The sequence below is a fragment of the Scyliorhinus canicula genome, chromosome 21 (genome assembly GCF_902713615.1).
Source record: "Scyliorhinus canicula chromosome 21, sScyCan1.1, whole genome shotgun sequence".
Taxonomy (NCBI): Eukaryota; Metazoa; Chordata; class Chondrichthyes; order Carcharhiniformes; family Scyliorhinidae; genus Scyliorhinus; species Scyliorhinus canicula.
Window position 1 is genome coordinate 21,767,206 of NC_052166.1, and position 18,589 is coordinate 21,785,794.

Sequence of the window (18,589 nt, forward strand, 5' to 3'; positions counted from 1 at the left end):
ATTCTGCAACAAGGTAAACCGACGGGAGGATAAAGAGGGACAAGTTCAAATTATGAAACTTCTTTACGCAAAGAATAGACTTCTGGTTTGGTAACGGAGGTAGAAATCTCAAGTCATTTTCGAGCCAAATAGGAGCTGCGGCAATTGGATTGTGGGTGTTTCTTGTTGGACGGAGGAGCTGAATGGTATTCCCAGCTGTGTTTACTTGCCCACTCAAAAAGTTCACAAGGTAACAACAGGAGCACTGCCATTATGCGGGGTTTATTTATCCTTGTGAAGGCTCCTGCTGCTATCGCTTGCACAAGAAGTGGCAAGGTTGATGTCTCAAACCAGCTGTTGCCAGTGAATGGCAGTGAAGGAAGAATGCGTGATCGTTGACTCTCCGTCATTGCTTTGTGGGCAGGAGGGGGACCACTTTTAATGTCCTAAGGAGATGGGACGAAAACAGACAATGAGCTGAGAAGAATGAAATAGGGAGGGGTGGTAGAAATTAAAGTCAAAAGGATGTGTTTCGAAAATATCTCCACTTTGTGTAATTCGCTGAAGCTTCCACCTGTCTCGGTCTGTCGGCATGCTCGGTGGAGGAATTATAGGTTCAGAGATAGGTTAGAATTAATTGAGTCAAGTTGTGACTGAATACTCACATGAATGAACATTTAAGTTTTTTGTTCTTTGTTTGAACAGGATGGCACTGAGGTTGTGGTGAAAGAAGTTCTGCCAGGCGACAGTGTGCACAGTCTTCTAAGTATTCTAGATGTCATCACAGTGAGTAAATAGTGCACAACGTGCAGGCCGTTTTAATGAGGATGTTAGTTGCCAGGAGCGGCTATGGGGCAGTTACATTGGTATTTATTTTGACAGTGATGCTTAGAGTTGCTGGAATATTTAACAATGTTCAGATTTTTGATTTATAGAAATGTATGTTCTTTTTTTCCCCCACAATGTGCGGTTCCTATTGTGTAGAGTACAATACGTTTCCCCCCCCATGCAATTACTGATAATAGATGCCATGTCTATGGTCCGTCTATCTCGTACACGCTTTGCTTCCTTACCGTAAGCCTGTCTCCTGTTGGGTTATGCTTACTTGGGCACCGACAGAGCTGGCCCAGACAGGGATTGCCAGAATGCTACTGGTTATTGGAACACATCAGAGTCATCTATAATCATGTCCCCATCCAGCTTGCATGTGCACATTTTTAGCAGGTGTCACTGGATACTGATCAGATGCAAGAATTGTGACTGAATCCAACCCACCTCCACCTTTAAAAGACCTGGACCCAATTATAACATCTCAACAATCTGTTCCATAATGGGAAGTAAACTCACCAAATAAACTCGGGAAGTTACATGCGCTTTGAGTTTGGGTGACTAGTATTGGCCCTATTCACTTGTATCCAGTTTCATTGCCAACTCTAAACATTAGCCCCTGGAATGATAGTATCAGTGCGTTTCCTGATATTTGCCTGTTCAAATCGGTAGAAAGGATGATTCAATGACCAACAGTTCAGATAGATTCTATCATCTTGTTGTATATGTTCTGCATAACGGCCACCCTGTTTTATGTCTTGCATTTTGCTCCCTGTCTTATGTGTTGATGCATAAATGTGAAGATTTATTTTGCATTGCATATTAAGTCTGACTCCTTCAATCTTAGCTGCTGCCATGTCCAGAGAGATTACAGCTTCCTTGATGTAGCCAATTTTGTTTTAATAGGAAGGTTTTCGCCTTCCACCATCAAGATGAATTAAATGTCAATATTACAGTGGCAAAGCTGAAACATGGCAGGAGCAACTCTTTAGAAACAAAATATGCAAAAACTATTTTTGAGAAATCCTTTGTTTTGTCTTCCTCTGTCATCTTTATTTACTTATCTAAAATACTATATTCCAACCATTTTGTTTTTGAAAAAGACCACCCCCCCAAAAAAAAACATTAGCCTCCAGCTGAAAATCAGCGCTAAAGGCCAGTATTTCAACCTATCCACATCCAGGTCTATCTTTGCCATAGTTCTGTTGAATGAAGGAGTTGGACACTGTCACTTTACTAGCTTTTCTCATCAGCAATGATCATGACAAGGATGTACATTGAGACTTCAATGTGTTCTAGGTTTCATTAGTTCAGTGCTAGCGACGTGTTGTATCTGTGACCTAGAAGCAACTAATTCTGCTTTTGAGAACTGAAATCTTCAAAGTTTCTGTGTGATCAGCAATAATAATAAACTTGAGCTTATTGCTTGTTTGAAAATCAATGCTATACTTCTGTAGTTTGTAGCATTTATGCAATTCAATTATCTGATAGAATCACACTTGGTTTGATTGAATAGCACTGATTTTGTTGTGTTCAATTCTGGTGTGGACAAACAAGGATATTTATTTCCATGTGGGAAAAGAATAATTTCTTTCCGATTAATGTACTAGATTGTGAAGACGATGTTTAATCAGATTGAGTGGATCCTTTCTCACTGTAGGCGACTCAATATTGGTTCAGTTTCAATAGCGCGCATGCATTCCTTTTTCACTTTTCTCTCCCCCCCCCCCCTTGCACTTGGCACGCCCGCCGCAGAATCAGCATGGTTGGAAGGTGAAGTCCCACTTGAGAGTCTGGGCACATTACCTAGGCTGACATTTCGACTCTATACTGAGGGAGTACAATACTGTAATGGTGTTGACCATTTGATGAACTGAGACCCCAGCTGTCCCCTCAGATGAACGTAAAAGATTTTGTGATGCTACTTTCTCTGTTCCACAACCAACATCTTACCTGGCCACCTATTTCATTGCTGTTTGTGAAAGCTTACTGTGTGCAAATGGGCTGGCGCGTATCCTGCATTTTCCACCCAATCAGAAAAGTTATGGGTTTAGGTTTCACTCCAGCGATCTGACCATAAGCTCACACTTCAGTGTAATACTGAGTGAACGGTGCGCTGAGACATTCAACCACTTTTGGAAGAAGGGCAGGCAAGGGAGTTCTCACTGGCCAATATTTAACTCTCAAATGAAAACACAAATGTTCGGGTCATTGAACTCTGTGAAGCTGCCACATTTCCTGTATTGCAATGGAGATTACGCTTGAAATATGCTTCATTGGCTGTAATGTGCGACCATTGTGAAAGGTGCTCTCTAAATGCAAGCTCCTGCTTGGATTTTGTCCTCGCGTGAGTCATACGAGGGTAAGAATACTCCTGTTACCTCCATTCATCACCCATCCAACCCAAATGGTAATTCTTCATTCATAATGACTGAGTGAAAGAAAGGCTTTTGACAGCCTGTTCCTATCCTCAGCTAACACTTCCATACATAATTCAGCAAAAATCATTGGATAACGATTGGAGGTAGCAGCCCCTTGTCTCGCAATCTTCCTCGGTTCCCAAGCCCCCCGCCTCGCAATCTTCCTCGGTTCCCAAGTACCTCGCCTCGCAATCTTCCTTGGTTCCCAAGCCCCTCACCTCCAACCTTTTTCCTTGATTGGGGCACTGGAACGTATTGCAATGCTCCTATCACTGCTGAGCTCTGTAATATGCATAGGCAAGGAAGGTTGTTTCTGAATCCTTTTGGTGTTCAGAGCTTAGTTCTACAATAGGAATTATTTCTACAACTGGGTCATTGGGTGTCATCTACTTTTTTTCTTGATTGCATGTTGCCTACCTAAGGGTGTAATACTCAATTTTTGCTGCATTGTTCCTTAGGCTTGTGATGAAATGATCGTGACTTAAAAATAAGCCAATCCAACTGGGTAATTATTCCTTAAGGTTGTTGCTCAGTTAGCAACATGACTTTGCCTTCCTGATTCTCCTCTCCATATCCCCATACCTTGCTGCCTCCTTTAATTATTTTTTCCGGATAAACTGAAAGATCACGATGAGACGACATTAAGAGTAGTACAGTAGCTCTATATCTGAAGTGTTATAAAATGTAGCTTATTAGTTTGCTGAACTGTTACTATATTGCTCACTTTCCAGGGTTATCCTGCTCCATATAAAACTGTCTCTGCTCGGGCAGTGTGCACATCCACTGTGCTGCGCTTGCCAGCCAGCGCGTTTCAGTCAGTCTTCCAGAAGTACCCAGAAACCCTAGTCCGAGTGGTTCAGGTAAGAATACATTGACACTTTTAAAACAGTGTTGAATATTGGATTGGATTTGTTTATTGTCACGTGTACCGAGGTACAGTGAAAATGATTGTTTTGCGAGCAGCTTAAACAGATCATTTAATACATGAAAATGAAATAAAATGAAAAGAAAATACATAGGGCAACACAAGGTACATAGACACCGGCATCGGGTAAAGCATACAGGAGTGTAGCATTAATCAGATCAGTCATAAGATATCAGTCATCAGTCATTTAGGGGTGTGGTAACAGCGGAGAAGAAGCTGTTTTTGAATCTGTTCTTGCATGTTCTCAAATTTGTGTATGTCCTGTCCGATGGAAGAGTGAGTAAGCCGGGTGGGACGGATCTTTGATTATGCTGCCCACTTTCCCAAGGCAGCGGGAGGTGTAGATAGAGTCAGTGAATGGGAGGCAGGTTTGTGTGCTGGACTGGGCTGTGTTCATGACTCTCTCAAGGTTCTTGCGGTCCTGGGCCGAGCAGTTGCCATACCAGGCTGTGATGCAGCCAGACAGGATGCTTTCTATGGTGCATCTGTAAAAGTTGGTAATAGTCAGTGTGGACATGCCAAATTTCCTTAGTTTCCTGAGGACTTGTGTTGCTGAGTTGAGTCATTGTTTGCAGGTGGGGGATGGTTAGTGGGAGTTATTGTGACTGGCCAGCCTAAACACTTGCGGTGTTGTTGCTTGGTGCATTTCTGGATGCCAGCGAAGTAATGACAGACCAGCCTCCTGCGCCACTCTCCCATGTTCAAATTTAAGGCCATCTCCGGTTGATGCTATGTAATGTATATGGACTTTCAAAAAAATCTTTGGCGAAGTTTACACGATGGACTTGTTTGCACAACTGAAACCCATGGGAATAAAGGGACAAAGCCTGCTTGGATACAAATTCAACTACAGTATGGAAAGCAGACAGTAGTGCTGAATAGATGCTTTTTCAGACTTGACGAAAGCATACAATGGTGTCGTCCAGGTGTCTGTGTGCAGATGGCACAAAACTTTGAAATATTGTAAACAACGAGGAGGATCGTAAGATTTCAAGAGGACATAGACACACTGGAGACATGCAAAGAAGTGCAAAGTGATTTACTTTTGTAGGAAGAATGAAGAAAGGCAATATAAATATCCCCATCCTCAATGAGGATCTGTGCAAAAGACGAAGCTGAAGCATCCGCCACAATCTTCAGCTAGAAGTGCCGATTGGATGATCCATCTCTGCCTCCGCAGGAGGTCCCCAGAATCACAGATGCCAGTCTTCAGCCAATTCGATTTGCTCCACGTGATATCAATGCTGAAGGCGCTGGATATTGCAAAAGCTATGGGCCCTGACAATATTCCGGCAATAGTCTTGAAAACTTGTGCTCCGGAACTTGGTGCACCCCTAACTGTTTCAGTACAACTACAACACTGGCATCTACCCGGCAATGTGGAAAATTGCCCAGGTATGTCTGTACACAAGAAATAGGACAAATCCAACCCAGCCAATTACATTCCCATCTGTCTATTCTCAATCATCAGCAAAGTGGGCTAAACAGGGCTAAAAAGGGGCTGGTTTAGCACAGTGGGCTAAACAGCTCACTTGTAATGCAGAACAAGGCCAGCAGCGTGGGTTCAATTCCCGTACTGGCCTCCCCGAACAGACGCCGGAATGTGGCGACTAGGGGCTTTTCAGAGTAATTTCATTGAAGCCTACTTGTGACAATAAGCTGTTATTATTATTATGTGACAGAAGTGCTAGCGAGCGGCACTTAGTAATCACCTGTTCACGGACACTCAGTTAGGTTTTGCGATTGCCACTCAGCTCCTGATCTCATTGCAGCCTTGGTTCAAACATGGACAAAAGAGGAGAATTCCAGAGATGAGGTGAGAATGACTGCCTTTGACATCAAGGCAGCATTTAACTGAGTGGTATCAAGGGGAATCGGGGGGGAAACTGTCCACTGGTTAGAGTCACACTTGGCACAAACAAATGGTTGGAGGTTAATCATGTCAACTCCAGGCCATACTGCAAAAGTTCCTCTGGGTAGTTTCTAGTTCCAACCATATTCTGCTGCTTCATCAATTATCTTCCTTCAATCATAAGATCAGAAGTGGGAATTTTTGTGGATAACTGCACATGTTTAGCATCATTTACAACTCCTCAGATGCTGAAGCATGTCCAAATGCAGCAAAACCTGGACAATGTCCTGCTTGGGCTGACAATTGGCAAGTAACATTTGAGGCACACAAGTAATAGGAAATCACCATCTCCAATAAGAAAGAATTAAACCATTGCCCCTTGACATTCAATGATTACCATCACTGAATCCCCCACTACCAACATGGTGGGAGTTACCATTGACCAGAAATTGAACTGGGCTAGCTCTGCGTGGGTTTCCTCCGGATGCTCCGGTTTCCTCCCACAGTCCAAAGATGTGCAGGTTAGATGGATTGGCCATGCTAAATTGCCCTTCGTGTCCAAAAAGATTAGGAGGGGTTATTGGGTTACGGGGAAAGGGTGGAAGTGAGGGCTTAAGTGGGTCGGTGCAGACTCGATGGGCCGAATGGCCTCATTCTGCATTGTATGTTCTGTGTTCTATATAAATACCGTGGCTACCAGAGCAGGTCAGTCTCGGAATTCGGCGGCGAGTACCTCACCTCCTGACCCCAAAGCCTGTCCATCTGCAAGGCACACGTAGCTGTGGCACAGTGGTCAACTCTACTTCCTCACAGCGCCAGGGACCCTGGTGCAATGCCAGTCAATGCGACTGTGTGGAGTTTGCCAGTTTTCCCCATGTCTGCGTGGGTTTCCTCTGGGTGCATTGGTTTCCTCCCACAGTCAAAGATGTGCAGGTTAGGTGGATTAGTCATGCTAATTTGCCCCTTTGTGCCCAGTGATTAGCTCGATTCGCCGTTGGGATGGGCCTGGGGAGTAGGTCTAGGTAGAGCAGTTTTTCAGAGGGTCAGTGTAGACTTGATGGGCCGAGTGGCCTCATTCTGCACCAATGGGATTCTATGAAGTCAGGAGTGTGATGGAATACTCCCCACTTACCTGGATGAGTGTAGCTCCAGCAACACTCAAGAAGCTCAACACCATCCACGATGAAGCAGCCCACTTGATTGGTACCCCTTCCACAACATTCAATCCCTCCACCACCAACAAACAGTGGCAGCCGTGTGCACCATCTACAAGATGCACTGCAGAACTCAGCAAGGTTCCTTAAACCGCACCTTCCAAACCCATTACCACTACCACCTAAAAGGACGAGAGCAGCAGGTATCTGGGAACACCACCACCTGGAAGTTCCCCTTCAAGTCACTCACCATCTTGCCCTTCCTTCACTTGTCGCTGGGACAAAATCCTGGAATCCCTCCGAAGCAGCACTCTGGGTTTACCTCCTACGCATGGACTGTGGCCGTTCAAAAAGTCACCAACTTCTCAAAGGCAACTAGGGATGGGCAATAAATGTTAACCAGCAACACCCACATCCTGTAAAATAATTTTTCAAAAAGTACCACTGTAAAGTGGAGCTGAGATTTTGGAATGAAAGTACACAAGCCTTTGAAGGTGGCAAACAAGTTGACAAAATCATTAATAAAGCCTTTATTAATAGAGACACAGTATGCAAAAGCAAACAAGCTTTGTTAAACCTTATAAAAACGCTGGTTTAGTACCAGCTGGAGCATTGTGTACAATTCTTGGCAGCACACTTTAGAAAGGATGTGGAAACCTTGCTGGAGGTGCAGAGGAGAGTTACTCGGATAGTATCGGGGGTGAGGGGCTTACGGGAGTGACTGGAGAAACTGGGGTTGCTCTCCATGGAGCAGTGAAGGTTTAGGAGAGATTTGTTGGTGATGTTCAAAAATCATGATGCAGCAAATATGTTTGCAATGGGGAAGGATTTATAACCAGAGGATATGTTTTATGTGATTGGTAAAAAGCCCCAAGGCGAGATGACGAGAACATGCTGATGACCATAGAGTTGCTTCAGCCAATGGCGTTGACCGTGAAATTATCATTAGGGTAGAGTAGAAAGTGTTCCATAGACTTGGAATAACTCTTCTACCTTGCCATTTACAAAATTTCCACAATGATGTTGCCACTGAGCTTATTAAGCAAATATAAAGTCTGCTTTAATGCTGTACCCATGTGTCTCAAGAGGTGTAATTTCAATACTGTGCATTCCTTCCACCATCAATGACCGTTCATAGTTAGTATATTCTTCATGTTCTTGTATAGCTCGAAGCTCGATTTCCATTTACAACTCCAATTTGGAAGGAGGATATCTGTAATTGTATCGTGGAACAATTTTTCCGAGCTTGAGTGGATTTAAGTCCGCATCTACCAGTGTGCTCTTAAGAAATGTTACCAACGTTGATGGGGCCCTGAGAGTAACTGTGCTTTCTCTCTTTCTCAGATAATCATGGTGCGCTTGCAGAGAGTGACCTTCCTGGCATTACACAACTATCTGGGCCTGACCAAGGAGCTGTTCAATTCGGTGTGTAGTAAAAACGGGAAAGATAAATGACCCCTTGCCCACTCAATCTTAATATGCAAATCAGTTATTGAGGAATTTTGCTAATATGCTGTTTTGGGATACTGATATCTAGCTAGCATGATTACATTTACTGCCATATTAAAAGTTAGAGTTATAGTATTGAATTGTTGACTGGTGACTCTTATCACAGCTTGAGGAGGGTCGGCTATTATCACTGATTGTTGACTCATAGTTGGGATTAGAGAAAACAAACTAGACAACCAGAGCTAAGGTTTTTTTTAAAAATTATGACATCAGACATTCATGTAAAATCGAATGCAACAGGACTGGTTTCCAGTAAGTTAATGTCCTTTGAGCTAAATTATTTAATTTAGAACTGAAGGAACTTGATATGTTTGAGTGATACTCTAACCAAATGAATATTGGAGAGAGTTATTGGCCATAGGAATTGCGAGACCATAAAGGACCAAAGTTAATTTAGTTTGTCTTCTGGTTGCATGATGCAATAATGAAGTTATTGACAAATCCCAACAATCAATCTCTACCAATTAGTCGACAGCAGATGCAAATATGACGTGGGAGAAACCCTAGTGGTGGAGAGCTTTGAGAATCCAAGGTCACTTGTTCCTCCCAAGCAAATAATGTGTATATAATATCAAGAATGTTTTTTTCTGAAATTTAGTTTGCATTTGAATCAATCAATATTAAATGCATAGTCTCCTTAGAAATCTGTTTCATAAGTTGAGCACTGAAATAAAGTTCCCACAGATTAGTTATGGGACAGAGTTGCCTGCAGCAGCAAACTAATTAGTTGGACTTTGTCTGTGCCGGTTTAGTTTCCATTATCTTTTGCACGGCAAGTTGCTGTAAGTGGGTGATTGAAAATGGTGTGCCCCCCGGCCCCTCTCTTGCCCGCCCTAGCATCTGGGCCTGTTTGAACACAAAATGTATTGTTTCTTCTTCCTCTTCTCTTCCTTTTTCTGACTCTGCCCAAAGGCAGGTGCAACCCACACTGCCATGACGTAGGGAAATGAGGCGGGTCCCAATCCATCCCAGTCGGAATGGGGATCGAACGCCCTACTGTTGACACCTAGCGGCCATCCAGCCAACTGGACTCCCTGATATGCATATTGTGGCCTGTAGCTATGGATAGCAGTGGATGGTTTTCTGAATTTTTCCATCACGTGGGGTTGATCGGGAAACTCTCCCACTCTTCCCGCCTGCCATTGGTCTATGTTGGAAGGATTTACAAGTTGATACTTAACCTCATTGTGAATTAACCCTAATCCTAACCCTAACCCTTCCTTGGCTATCAAATCCTGGAGTGGGTCTTCATCCTGAAGCTTCCGACTTAGAGGCACGGTCGCTATTCCACTGCACCACAAGACCTGCTGGTTGTATTTCCTTAACTAATCCAATTGAAGAATTGCTACTGAAAAACACAGAATCTGAATCCGAAGCTAGAATGGTGAATGCAATGTCAAATCAGGTACAGAAGGCAAAGGAAAGATTGGATTGAGGGAAAGAGAAAAAGAGAAACAGAAATTTACAAAACTCTATTGTAAGTCTCCCAACAGTAAAATGCAGAACGAAGATGACTCCACACTTGTCAAAGTTTGTGTCAAATAAGGTTGCACTTGAATGAAATAGACATCCTTCGCATTTTGTGACAAATGTAGTCCACATGTATGGTGTCAGTGCCGAAACCTCGTGATTCAAAACATCGAATGGGGAGTCAGGTGGTGAGATGCAACTTTCAAGTATTTTGTTTACCTGTCCATCTATGTTAGCCTGAAATTGTTCTCCGCATAAAAGATTGATACAGAAGGTGAGATCGCAGGGAGTTGGGTGTGGAATACTGGATTGGAATGAGGATTGGCCGACAGTCAGAAAGCAGAGGGTCGGGTTTTATGGGTCTGGCTGGCGAACTGTAACTAGTGGGGTGCTGTAAGGTTCAGTCCTGGAACCTCAACTGTTTACAACCTGTATTGTAATCTGTAAGCAGGGACAGAGTGTAACAAAGCAAAATTTGTGGATGATACTAAAATAGGTGGGAAAACAGGCAATGAAGAGGAGATAGAGATTTTATAGACTGATATAGATAAGCTAGGAATTTGGGCCAAAATTTGGCAATTTAAAAGATGGAGTTTAATTTTGGCTAAAAAAAAAGAAAGGCAAATTATTATCTAAATGGAAACAGATTTGAAATACGTCTGGGCAGAGGGATCTGGGTGTCTTTGTTCATGAATCGCAGAATGCAGGTAGAGAATGTAATAAGAAAGGCAAATGGCATGGTGGTGTTTATTGCAAAAGGACGGTAGTATGAAAGTAGAGAAGTGTTGTTGCAGTTGTACAGGGCGTTGGTGAGACCACACCTGGAGCATTGTGTCAAGTTTTGGTCTCCTTATTTGAGGAAAGATGTGATTGGAGGCAGTTCAGAGGACGTTCACCAGATTGATTCCGGGGATGAAAGGGTTGACGTATGAGGAGAGATTAAACAGTTTGGGCTTGTACTCGCTGGAGTTTAGAAGGATGAGAGGGGAACTGATCGAGGTGTATAAAATACTAAAAGGGATTGATAAAGTAAATGTAGACCAAATGTTACCCCTTGTGGGTCAATTTGGAACAAAAGGTCACAGATATAGGTTGAGAGGGGGTGGATTTAAGATTGAGCTGAGGAGGAACTACTTCTTGCAGAGGATGAATTTGTGGAACTCGGTGTCCCATAGTGCGATAGAGGCCAAATCATTAAATGGTTTCAAGAGGGAGGTAGATATATTTCTGATGTTAAAAAATGGGTTAAAGGGATATGGTGGACGTAGGAAGGTGGATTTATCAAGGCCAATCCACCTAACCTGCACGTCTTTGGACTGTGGGAAGAAATCGGAGCACCTGGAGGAAACCCACGCAGACACGGGGAGGACGTGCAGACTCCGCACAGACAGTGACCCAGCAGGGAATTGAACCTGGGACCCTGGCGCTGTGAAGCCACATTGCTAATCACTTGTGCTACCGTGCTGCCCATATGTTCCAATTTGCGCATAAATAACCGTGAGGGGTGTTCGCACCCACTGTTGTTTCTGCAGAAATTATTGCTTGCTGAATTCAAATGCAGGCTGTGTCCTTTGCTTCTATTGTTCTGAGCAAGGTGAAATAGCTCATCATGGTCTAGATTATCTAGTCCCTGCTGAATCCGAATAACAGCAATCATATTGCCACTCAACCTTCTATTATTCCATTGAGAACATGCTCAATTTACATAATTGCTCCTCAGTCCAATTCTGCCTTCCTCTCAATCATTCTGGCTGCCCTCTTCTGTAGCATTTCATTAGCTGCAATATCCTTTTTGTAATGTGATGAGCAGGACGGTACATAGTACTTGAAGTATGGTCACATCAATAATGTATAAATTCCCGTTAGCAAACTACTGATGTACAGGGTACATGGGAAAATATTGGCTTGATGAATTTGATCCCCAAAGCAGCAGTGAGTTTGCAGAATTTGAGGCAATTAAAACCTAATTCGAACTGTTCAGCCACTGTAAATTAGTGGCCTTTCTTTTGAGTGCAGCCACCTTATCTTGAACCAAAAAGCAAAATTCTGCGGGTGCAAAACAGACGCAAATAGCACGGCCTAGTATAGGTGAGCTTCTACCGTTTGAGATTGGAAGCATGAAAGTTTGGTGAAGTTGGTCAAGTCGCAGCACAGTGTCAGTTTCCACAGACTTGTGGAACGTTCAGAGTCTTCCTGGAAGGGGGCAGCTTGTTGATTAAGGGAGCACTTGGAAATTTAGTGACAGACACCAGAAAATAATTTGAAGAAACATACTCCTGCCTCCACCTACCCATTGCATTCCCATACGCGAGTGCAAGCACACACACGGACTCAGAAAAACAGTTTGCTGTGAGTTTCTAGAGGATTGAGCCCTCAGTGGTCGGTCACAATGTTCTTTTAAAACATCTATAAATTCAGCTTTCCAATGATCCCAAATCTACTTAGTGTCCAGATGCATTGCTAACAGTTTACACCTACTAATTCTAATGCTCTGGGCTGCACAGCCTGTTTAATACAGTTCGAGAAGGTGGATGGAACAGATGAGAATAAATGTGTTAAATGAGCTGGAAACTATGATTCATGGTTCAGATGAGATTGGGGTAAAGTACTTCATGCAATTAATTCACATCAACCAGAAGTAGAAATTCATTTATTCCTGAAATGTTAATTTTTCTATTTAATTTATGCTACCTTAATATAAGTGGGCTGTTTAATACCTGACGGTGATCGTGCTGCCCATCAGAATTGAGCAGGGCTAAAACCATCTCCACTCATCCTCAGAAAAACACAGCACTGAAGCAGTGTGCGGTCCCACATAAATCCTGCATATGTTTTTTCTCCACCTTTCTCTCACCTCCTTATTTTTGAATAATAATGAGGGCTTTAGTGAAGGAATTTTGGTGAGAGGCTTAATTCCAACTACTCACCTCAGTGTTAATTTGTTGAAAAATGTGTTGAAGGTTTGGATATGATGATGTTTCTTGAAATTCCTCATGAGGAAATACCCTAATTTCCCTCGCTGTATTCACTTACCAGCTAATGAAATGAGCTACTAACATTAGGCTTTGGGCATTGGTTCCTGGGAACATCATGGGCGCATAACATTCTGGAAGTGAGGAACCAGGTTTGATGCCAATGCTCCACTGCCTTGCATGTTTCATTGCGTGCGAGAGGGGATTTCTTTATTGTGAATGTGCAAATTGTGGGTTAATTATGATTCTGGTCAACGCTTCACTTGCTGCAGGAGAGCCAAGCTATCCCCTTAGTGTCCCTGTCTGGCATCACACCGTCCAGCCCCAGTAAAATGGTCAAGCGGCAGCATAATATCTCTGGGATGGATGAAGATCATTTCGAGAAAGTGAGCCGAGGTAGTGATGTCTCAGCGCACAGTTTGGAAACAGGTACAAAACTCACCTCCTTATTTAAAAGCTGAAGTTCAACTTGATTTGTGAATAAATGCAGTGACTGTTGTTCTTTAAGTATGAAATGTGGTGGCGTAGTAGTGTTGTCACTGGACTAAAATAATAATCCAGAGACCCTGGCACCCAGGTTTTTGTGCACAGAGCTCCAAAAAGAATGGCTTTAGGAAAAAAACCCCACCTATGATTGTCTTCAAATGGATTACTGCGTGATAAGGTTAATGGATCCATTTTCATTAAGCATGCTAGCCTTGTGGGTGGCACAGTGGTTAGCACTGCTGCCTCGCGGCACTGAAAACCCAGTTTCGATCCCGGCCCCAGGTCTGCATGGGTCTCGCCCCATCAATCCAAAAAGATGTGCAGGGTAGGTGGATTGGCCTCGCTAAATTGCCCCTTAATTGAGAAAAAAAAGAATTGGACATTCTAAATTTATTTTTTAAAAAGCATGCTAGCCTTGTGCATAGGCTTATGAATAACTTGCATCTCATTTTACATCTGCTCCTGCTGAAGTTCAACATTTGCAGAATCACTGACCTGGGCACAAAGATCCTGTTTGGGGTCATGGTGCTTCACAGAAACCTATACCCAATATAATCTTTGAAAATACCAGAGTTATTTCTGTTACCTGGGCTCTTCCACACTCAAAGCAAGCGTACGGCTGAGGTTGATATCCAAAAGGTACTGTGTTCGTGTTCCTAGTGAATCCTGCATTCAGATCTATCAGTGCCGTGGGGTCTGGGTGTCCTTGTACAGTACGTGAATCACAAAAAGTTAGCATGCAGGAACGGCAAGTATTTAGGAAGGCACATGGAATGTTGGCCTTATGGTAAGTATAAAAGTAGTGAAGTTATGCTACAACTGTACCAGGCGATGGGGAGACCATACCTGGAGTAATGAGTATAGTGTTGCCTCATTGAAGGGGGTATATACTTTATTTGTAGGTAGTTCAGAAGAAGTTCACTAAGTTTGGAATGAAGGGGTTGTCTTATGAGGAAAAGATTGAGCAAGTTGGGCCTATACTCATTAGAGTTTAGAAGAGGAGAGGTAATCTTATTGAAACATACAAGGTTCTGAGGGCATTTGACAGATTAGCTGCTGAGAGGGCGTTGCCCCTTGCGGGGGAATCTAAACTAAGTGACACAATTTCAAACTAAGGGGTCTCCTCTCCCTTTTAAGATAAAGGTGAGGACCTTGTTCTCTGACGGTTGAGAACCTTTGGAATTCTCTTGCCCAGAGAGCGGTGGAGCCTGTGTCATTCAATATATTCAAGGCTGAGATGGTGGGGGGAGGTGTGGCAGGAAAGTGACATTGAGGCCATGATCAAATCAACCTCTATCGTATTGAATGAGGGACCAAATGGCTGACTCTAACTTTGATTTCTTATGTCCTGAAACATTCCCCTTAAGAACACATTTTTCATTGATTACTGATACCATTTGAGGATAAATCCTAAGCTTCTGTTAATTTTTCGGCAACTTTGTTAAAATCTACAAATATATATTTATAAATGAAGGGGTTATAAAGAAGTTGGAACTTTGGAGACTTAAGCCATTGGGGCTAGGAGAAAACCCCTTAAGGGTTAGAGGTCTCGTATCCTCAATACTTTGCTCTATTGTTGCACCTTTAAGAGGTTTATTGAGGTTTTTATTTAATATTGAAGAACTATTTCCCTGACCACAGTGAGTGTTTGTCAGAATATCTATACCCCTTTTCTCCTTGCCCCCACCATTAGGTTCTCCAATGGCTACCCTTTATAGAACAACATAGAACATATGTTTGTGAAGTCTGAGATGTAATAGAGCAGTTTTTTCCTACTCCCTGGTTATGACTCAATGCTGAAGCTAGACCTTCTCTCACTCCAGTTGCAGCTGTCTTCCCTCCCTTGAGTCAGTGCATGTGGATGGCGGGCCAGACACATTAGTCAGTGTACAGTTCGAATTTAAGAATATATGAATCTTTGGAAGGAGAAAAGGCCATTTGGTCAATTTGGTCCAAATTGTGGCATATGCAGATCAGAGACCCAGCAGTTGTACATTTCTTACACCCGGTACTCTAGGAATAGAGTGTGATCACTGCTGGCACTATGACACGCTGATGTTTTCCGATTGATTGATATATCAGGATTCATGGCACAAATGTCTGCCTTGTATAGCTATGATTGACCACAAACAAATTGTATCAGGCCTGCTGCAGGCAACCTGGTCTCAGCGTTGATTAACTAGAGTGAGATGTTTCTGTCAGTCCTCCCTGTAGCTCTGAAGTAGGTGCTTTGTTTTATTTAATCTTTTAGTCCATAACTTGTATGGCAGTCACAATCAATGTGCTATCCACTTCAAATTATATTTTGAGAAAATGCTTTGTTCTCACATTGTTTTAAAAATAAAGGTAGCCGTCATTCCTGGCAGTAGTTTGTCTTTTGTTTGATTCTGCCTTTGTCAACTCTTAATGAATTCTTTCTCCCCTCATTTCAGTGAGAGGTTACACAAAGTTATATTTCATGGAATTTAGAAGATCAAGGGAGGATTTGGACAATGGTTATTTAAGGGGACAGATAGAGAAAAGCTATTTCCACCAGTTGGGCAGTCTAGAACAAGGGACACAGTCTAAAAATTAGAGCTAAACTTTTCACAAGAGAAATTAGGAGATAGGATTGAAACGCTGTTTCACAAACCGATTGGATCAATCATTCATTTTAAATCTATAATAATCTTTATTGTCACAAGTAGGCTTACATGAACACTGCAATGAAGTTACTGTGAAAATCCCCTAGTCGCCACTCTCCGGCGCCTGTTTGGGTACACGGAGGGAGAATTCAGAATGTCCAATTCACCTAACAGCACGTCTTTCAGGACTTGTGGGAGGAAACCAGAGAACCCGGGTGAAACAAACACAGACACGGGGAGAACGTGCAGACTCCACACAGGCAGTGACCCAAGCTGAGAATCGAACCTGGGACCCTGGCACTGTGAAGCAACAGTGCTAACCAATGTGCGACCGTGCAGCCTCTGAGATTGATTTCCTTCCCTAAAGGACATTAGTGAACCAGATGGCTTTTGCGACAATTGAAAATGGTTTAATGGTCGCTATTACTGAGAATAGCTTTTCAGTTCCAGATTTTCATTAATTGCACTTTAATTTCACCAGCTGCTGTGGTGGGATTTTAACCCCAGCATGTTAGCCTGGGCCTCTAGATTCCTAGTTCAGTGACATTGCCAACTCCTCTCTCTAGAGATTAACTGTCGTGCAGCTGTGACTGACTCTTTTGGTCTCCATCAGTGAAAGTGATCTGAATGAAGTCTTCACACATCAGGCCAGCTTCCTTATTTGCCCTTTTAATATTGTCACTGAGTTGTTGCTGAAAAAAGAGAAATATGGAATAGGAAATACTTATTAAACCCATTGAACTTGTCGTTTCCATTAATCTCACACAATTTCCTGCATCATAAACCATTGTTTGACTCGTAATCTTCTACGAGAAACTTGTACAAAACTTTTACTTTACCCCCAAAACTAATGGAGTAAAACTCAAGACTATTCAATGATGTTACAGGTCCCAATACCTGACCCAGTCGCTTTGTTTTCCAATGGTGACGGTTTGAGGGAAGATTTAATAGGTGTTCGAAATGATAAGTGGTTTTGATAGAGTAAATAAAGAGAAATTGTTTCTCTGGGCAGGAGTGTCAGTAAGCCAAGGAAACAAAGTGTCAAAAAACCGGAGGAGATGAACATTTATTTTTATGCAGTGAAACTTTATGACCTGGAATGCACTGCCTGAAAGGCGGCTGGAAGTAATTCAGCAGTGACTTTCCGAAGCGAATTGTGTATATACTGGAAAAGGAGGAAAGAGCAAGGGAGTGGGGCTAATTGGGTCACTCCTCAATGAGCCGGCACACACAATGGGCTGAATGATCTCTTGTTGTGCCGCGTGGTATTGAGTCTACAAATTTCAATACCCAGGTAGATCAGAGAATCAACAGTGCAGAAGGAAGCCATTTGGCCCATCACGTTTACACAGGCCCCTGAAAGAGCACCCTACTGAAGCCCACACCTCCACCAGTAACCCCGCCTAACCGTTGGACATTACAGGCAATTTATCATGGCCAATCCACCTAACCTGCACATCTTTGGACTTGTGGGAGGAAACCGGAGCACCTGGAGGAAACACATGCAGACACGGGGAGATGGTGCAGATTGCGCACCCGACAGTGACCCAAGCCAGGGTCCCTAGTGCTAACCACTGTGCTACCATGCTGCCAGGTAGTGTAATCCATGTGGATTTCAGTTATGTTGTTTTGTACAGTACAAAGGGAACAACAGATATCCACCAAACATAGAACTTGGCTCATCCTTGGGGGCCCCTGTGCACTGAAGAAGCAAAACCTTAACTGACCAGGATGCCCGCAAGCACCCTTGAAAAGGGATATGTCAAGCCCGAAAAAGCAACCGGATACTCGCCACAGCGTTGGACCTGGCCTAGCCCAGCACATCCTGACACACAGGACCTATACCCCCCAGGGCCTCCAGCACACCTCAGAACCTGCCCCTCAGCTGAACCCATACCTCTCCCACCCCACCAGGAGCAACGCTCCATCCCCACTAATGCTATGAAGAAGAGGATAATCACTCCAGCCCCAACTGGAGGTGGACCTCAACCTGTCCAGACCCCCAGGAGAGAAACGCCTGAACTGACTCGGAATGACCGCCATCAGAGAAAGGATACCAAGAGAAATCTCTCTCCTCCACAACCAACCACAATTAGCCAATTTCACCTCTGTGTGCGCCATTATTAAATTGTCTTGTTCTAATACATCAAAAGAGGACCATAGAGTGAGAGACCCAAGCGAAACATGTCTCTACCACAGGATTCAGAAGGAACTCGGTCCTCCCCAGGATCCAAAATCTGTCCAGGCCCTCAAAGGAAAAAGGCACGGAATCTTAAATTCAAATACCTTAAAATTGAAAAAAATACACAAATCCAAAAAAAACCCCGACACTAATTAACTTTAACTATCCTCAATCTCAATAAGAACTGA

The 18,589-nt window shown here is 43.2% G+C and overlaps 1 protein-coding gene across 4 annotated transcripts in view; it reads left to right on the top strand.

Moving 5' to 3' along the window:
* pnpla7b (patatin-like phospholipase domain containing 7b) overlaps window positions 1-18,589 on the top strand; it is a 371,155-nt gene that overhangs the window by 76,321 nt on the left and 276,245 nt on the right. For all 4 annotated transcript variants that reach the window (XM_038782642.1, XM_038782643.1, XM_038782645.1 and 1 more), the window contains 4 exons: window positions 685-765; window positions 3,959-4,087; window positions 8,503-8,583; window positions 13,382-13,538. In XM_038782642.1, coding sequence (XP_038638570.1) covers window positions 685-765; window positions 3,959-4,087; window positions 8,503-8,583; window positions 13,382-13,538 — 448 coding nt within the window. The remainder of the gene's footprint in view (window positions 1-684; window positions 766-3,958; window positions 4,088-8,502; window positions 8,584-13,381; window positions 13,539-18,589) is intronic.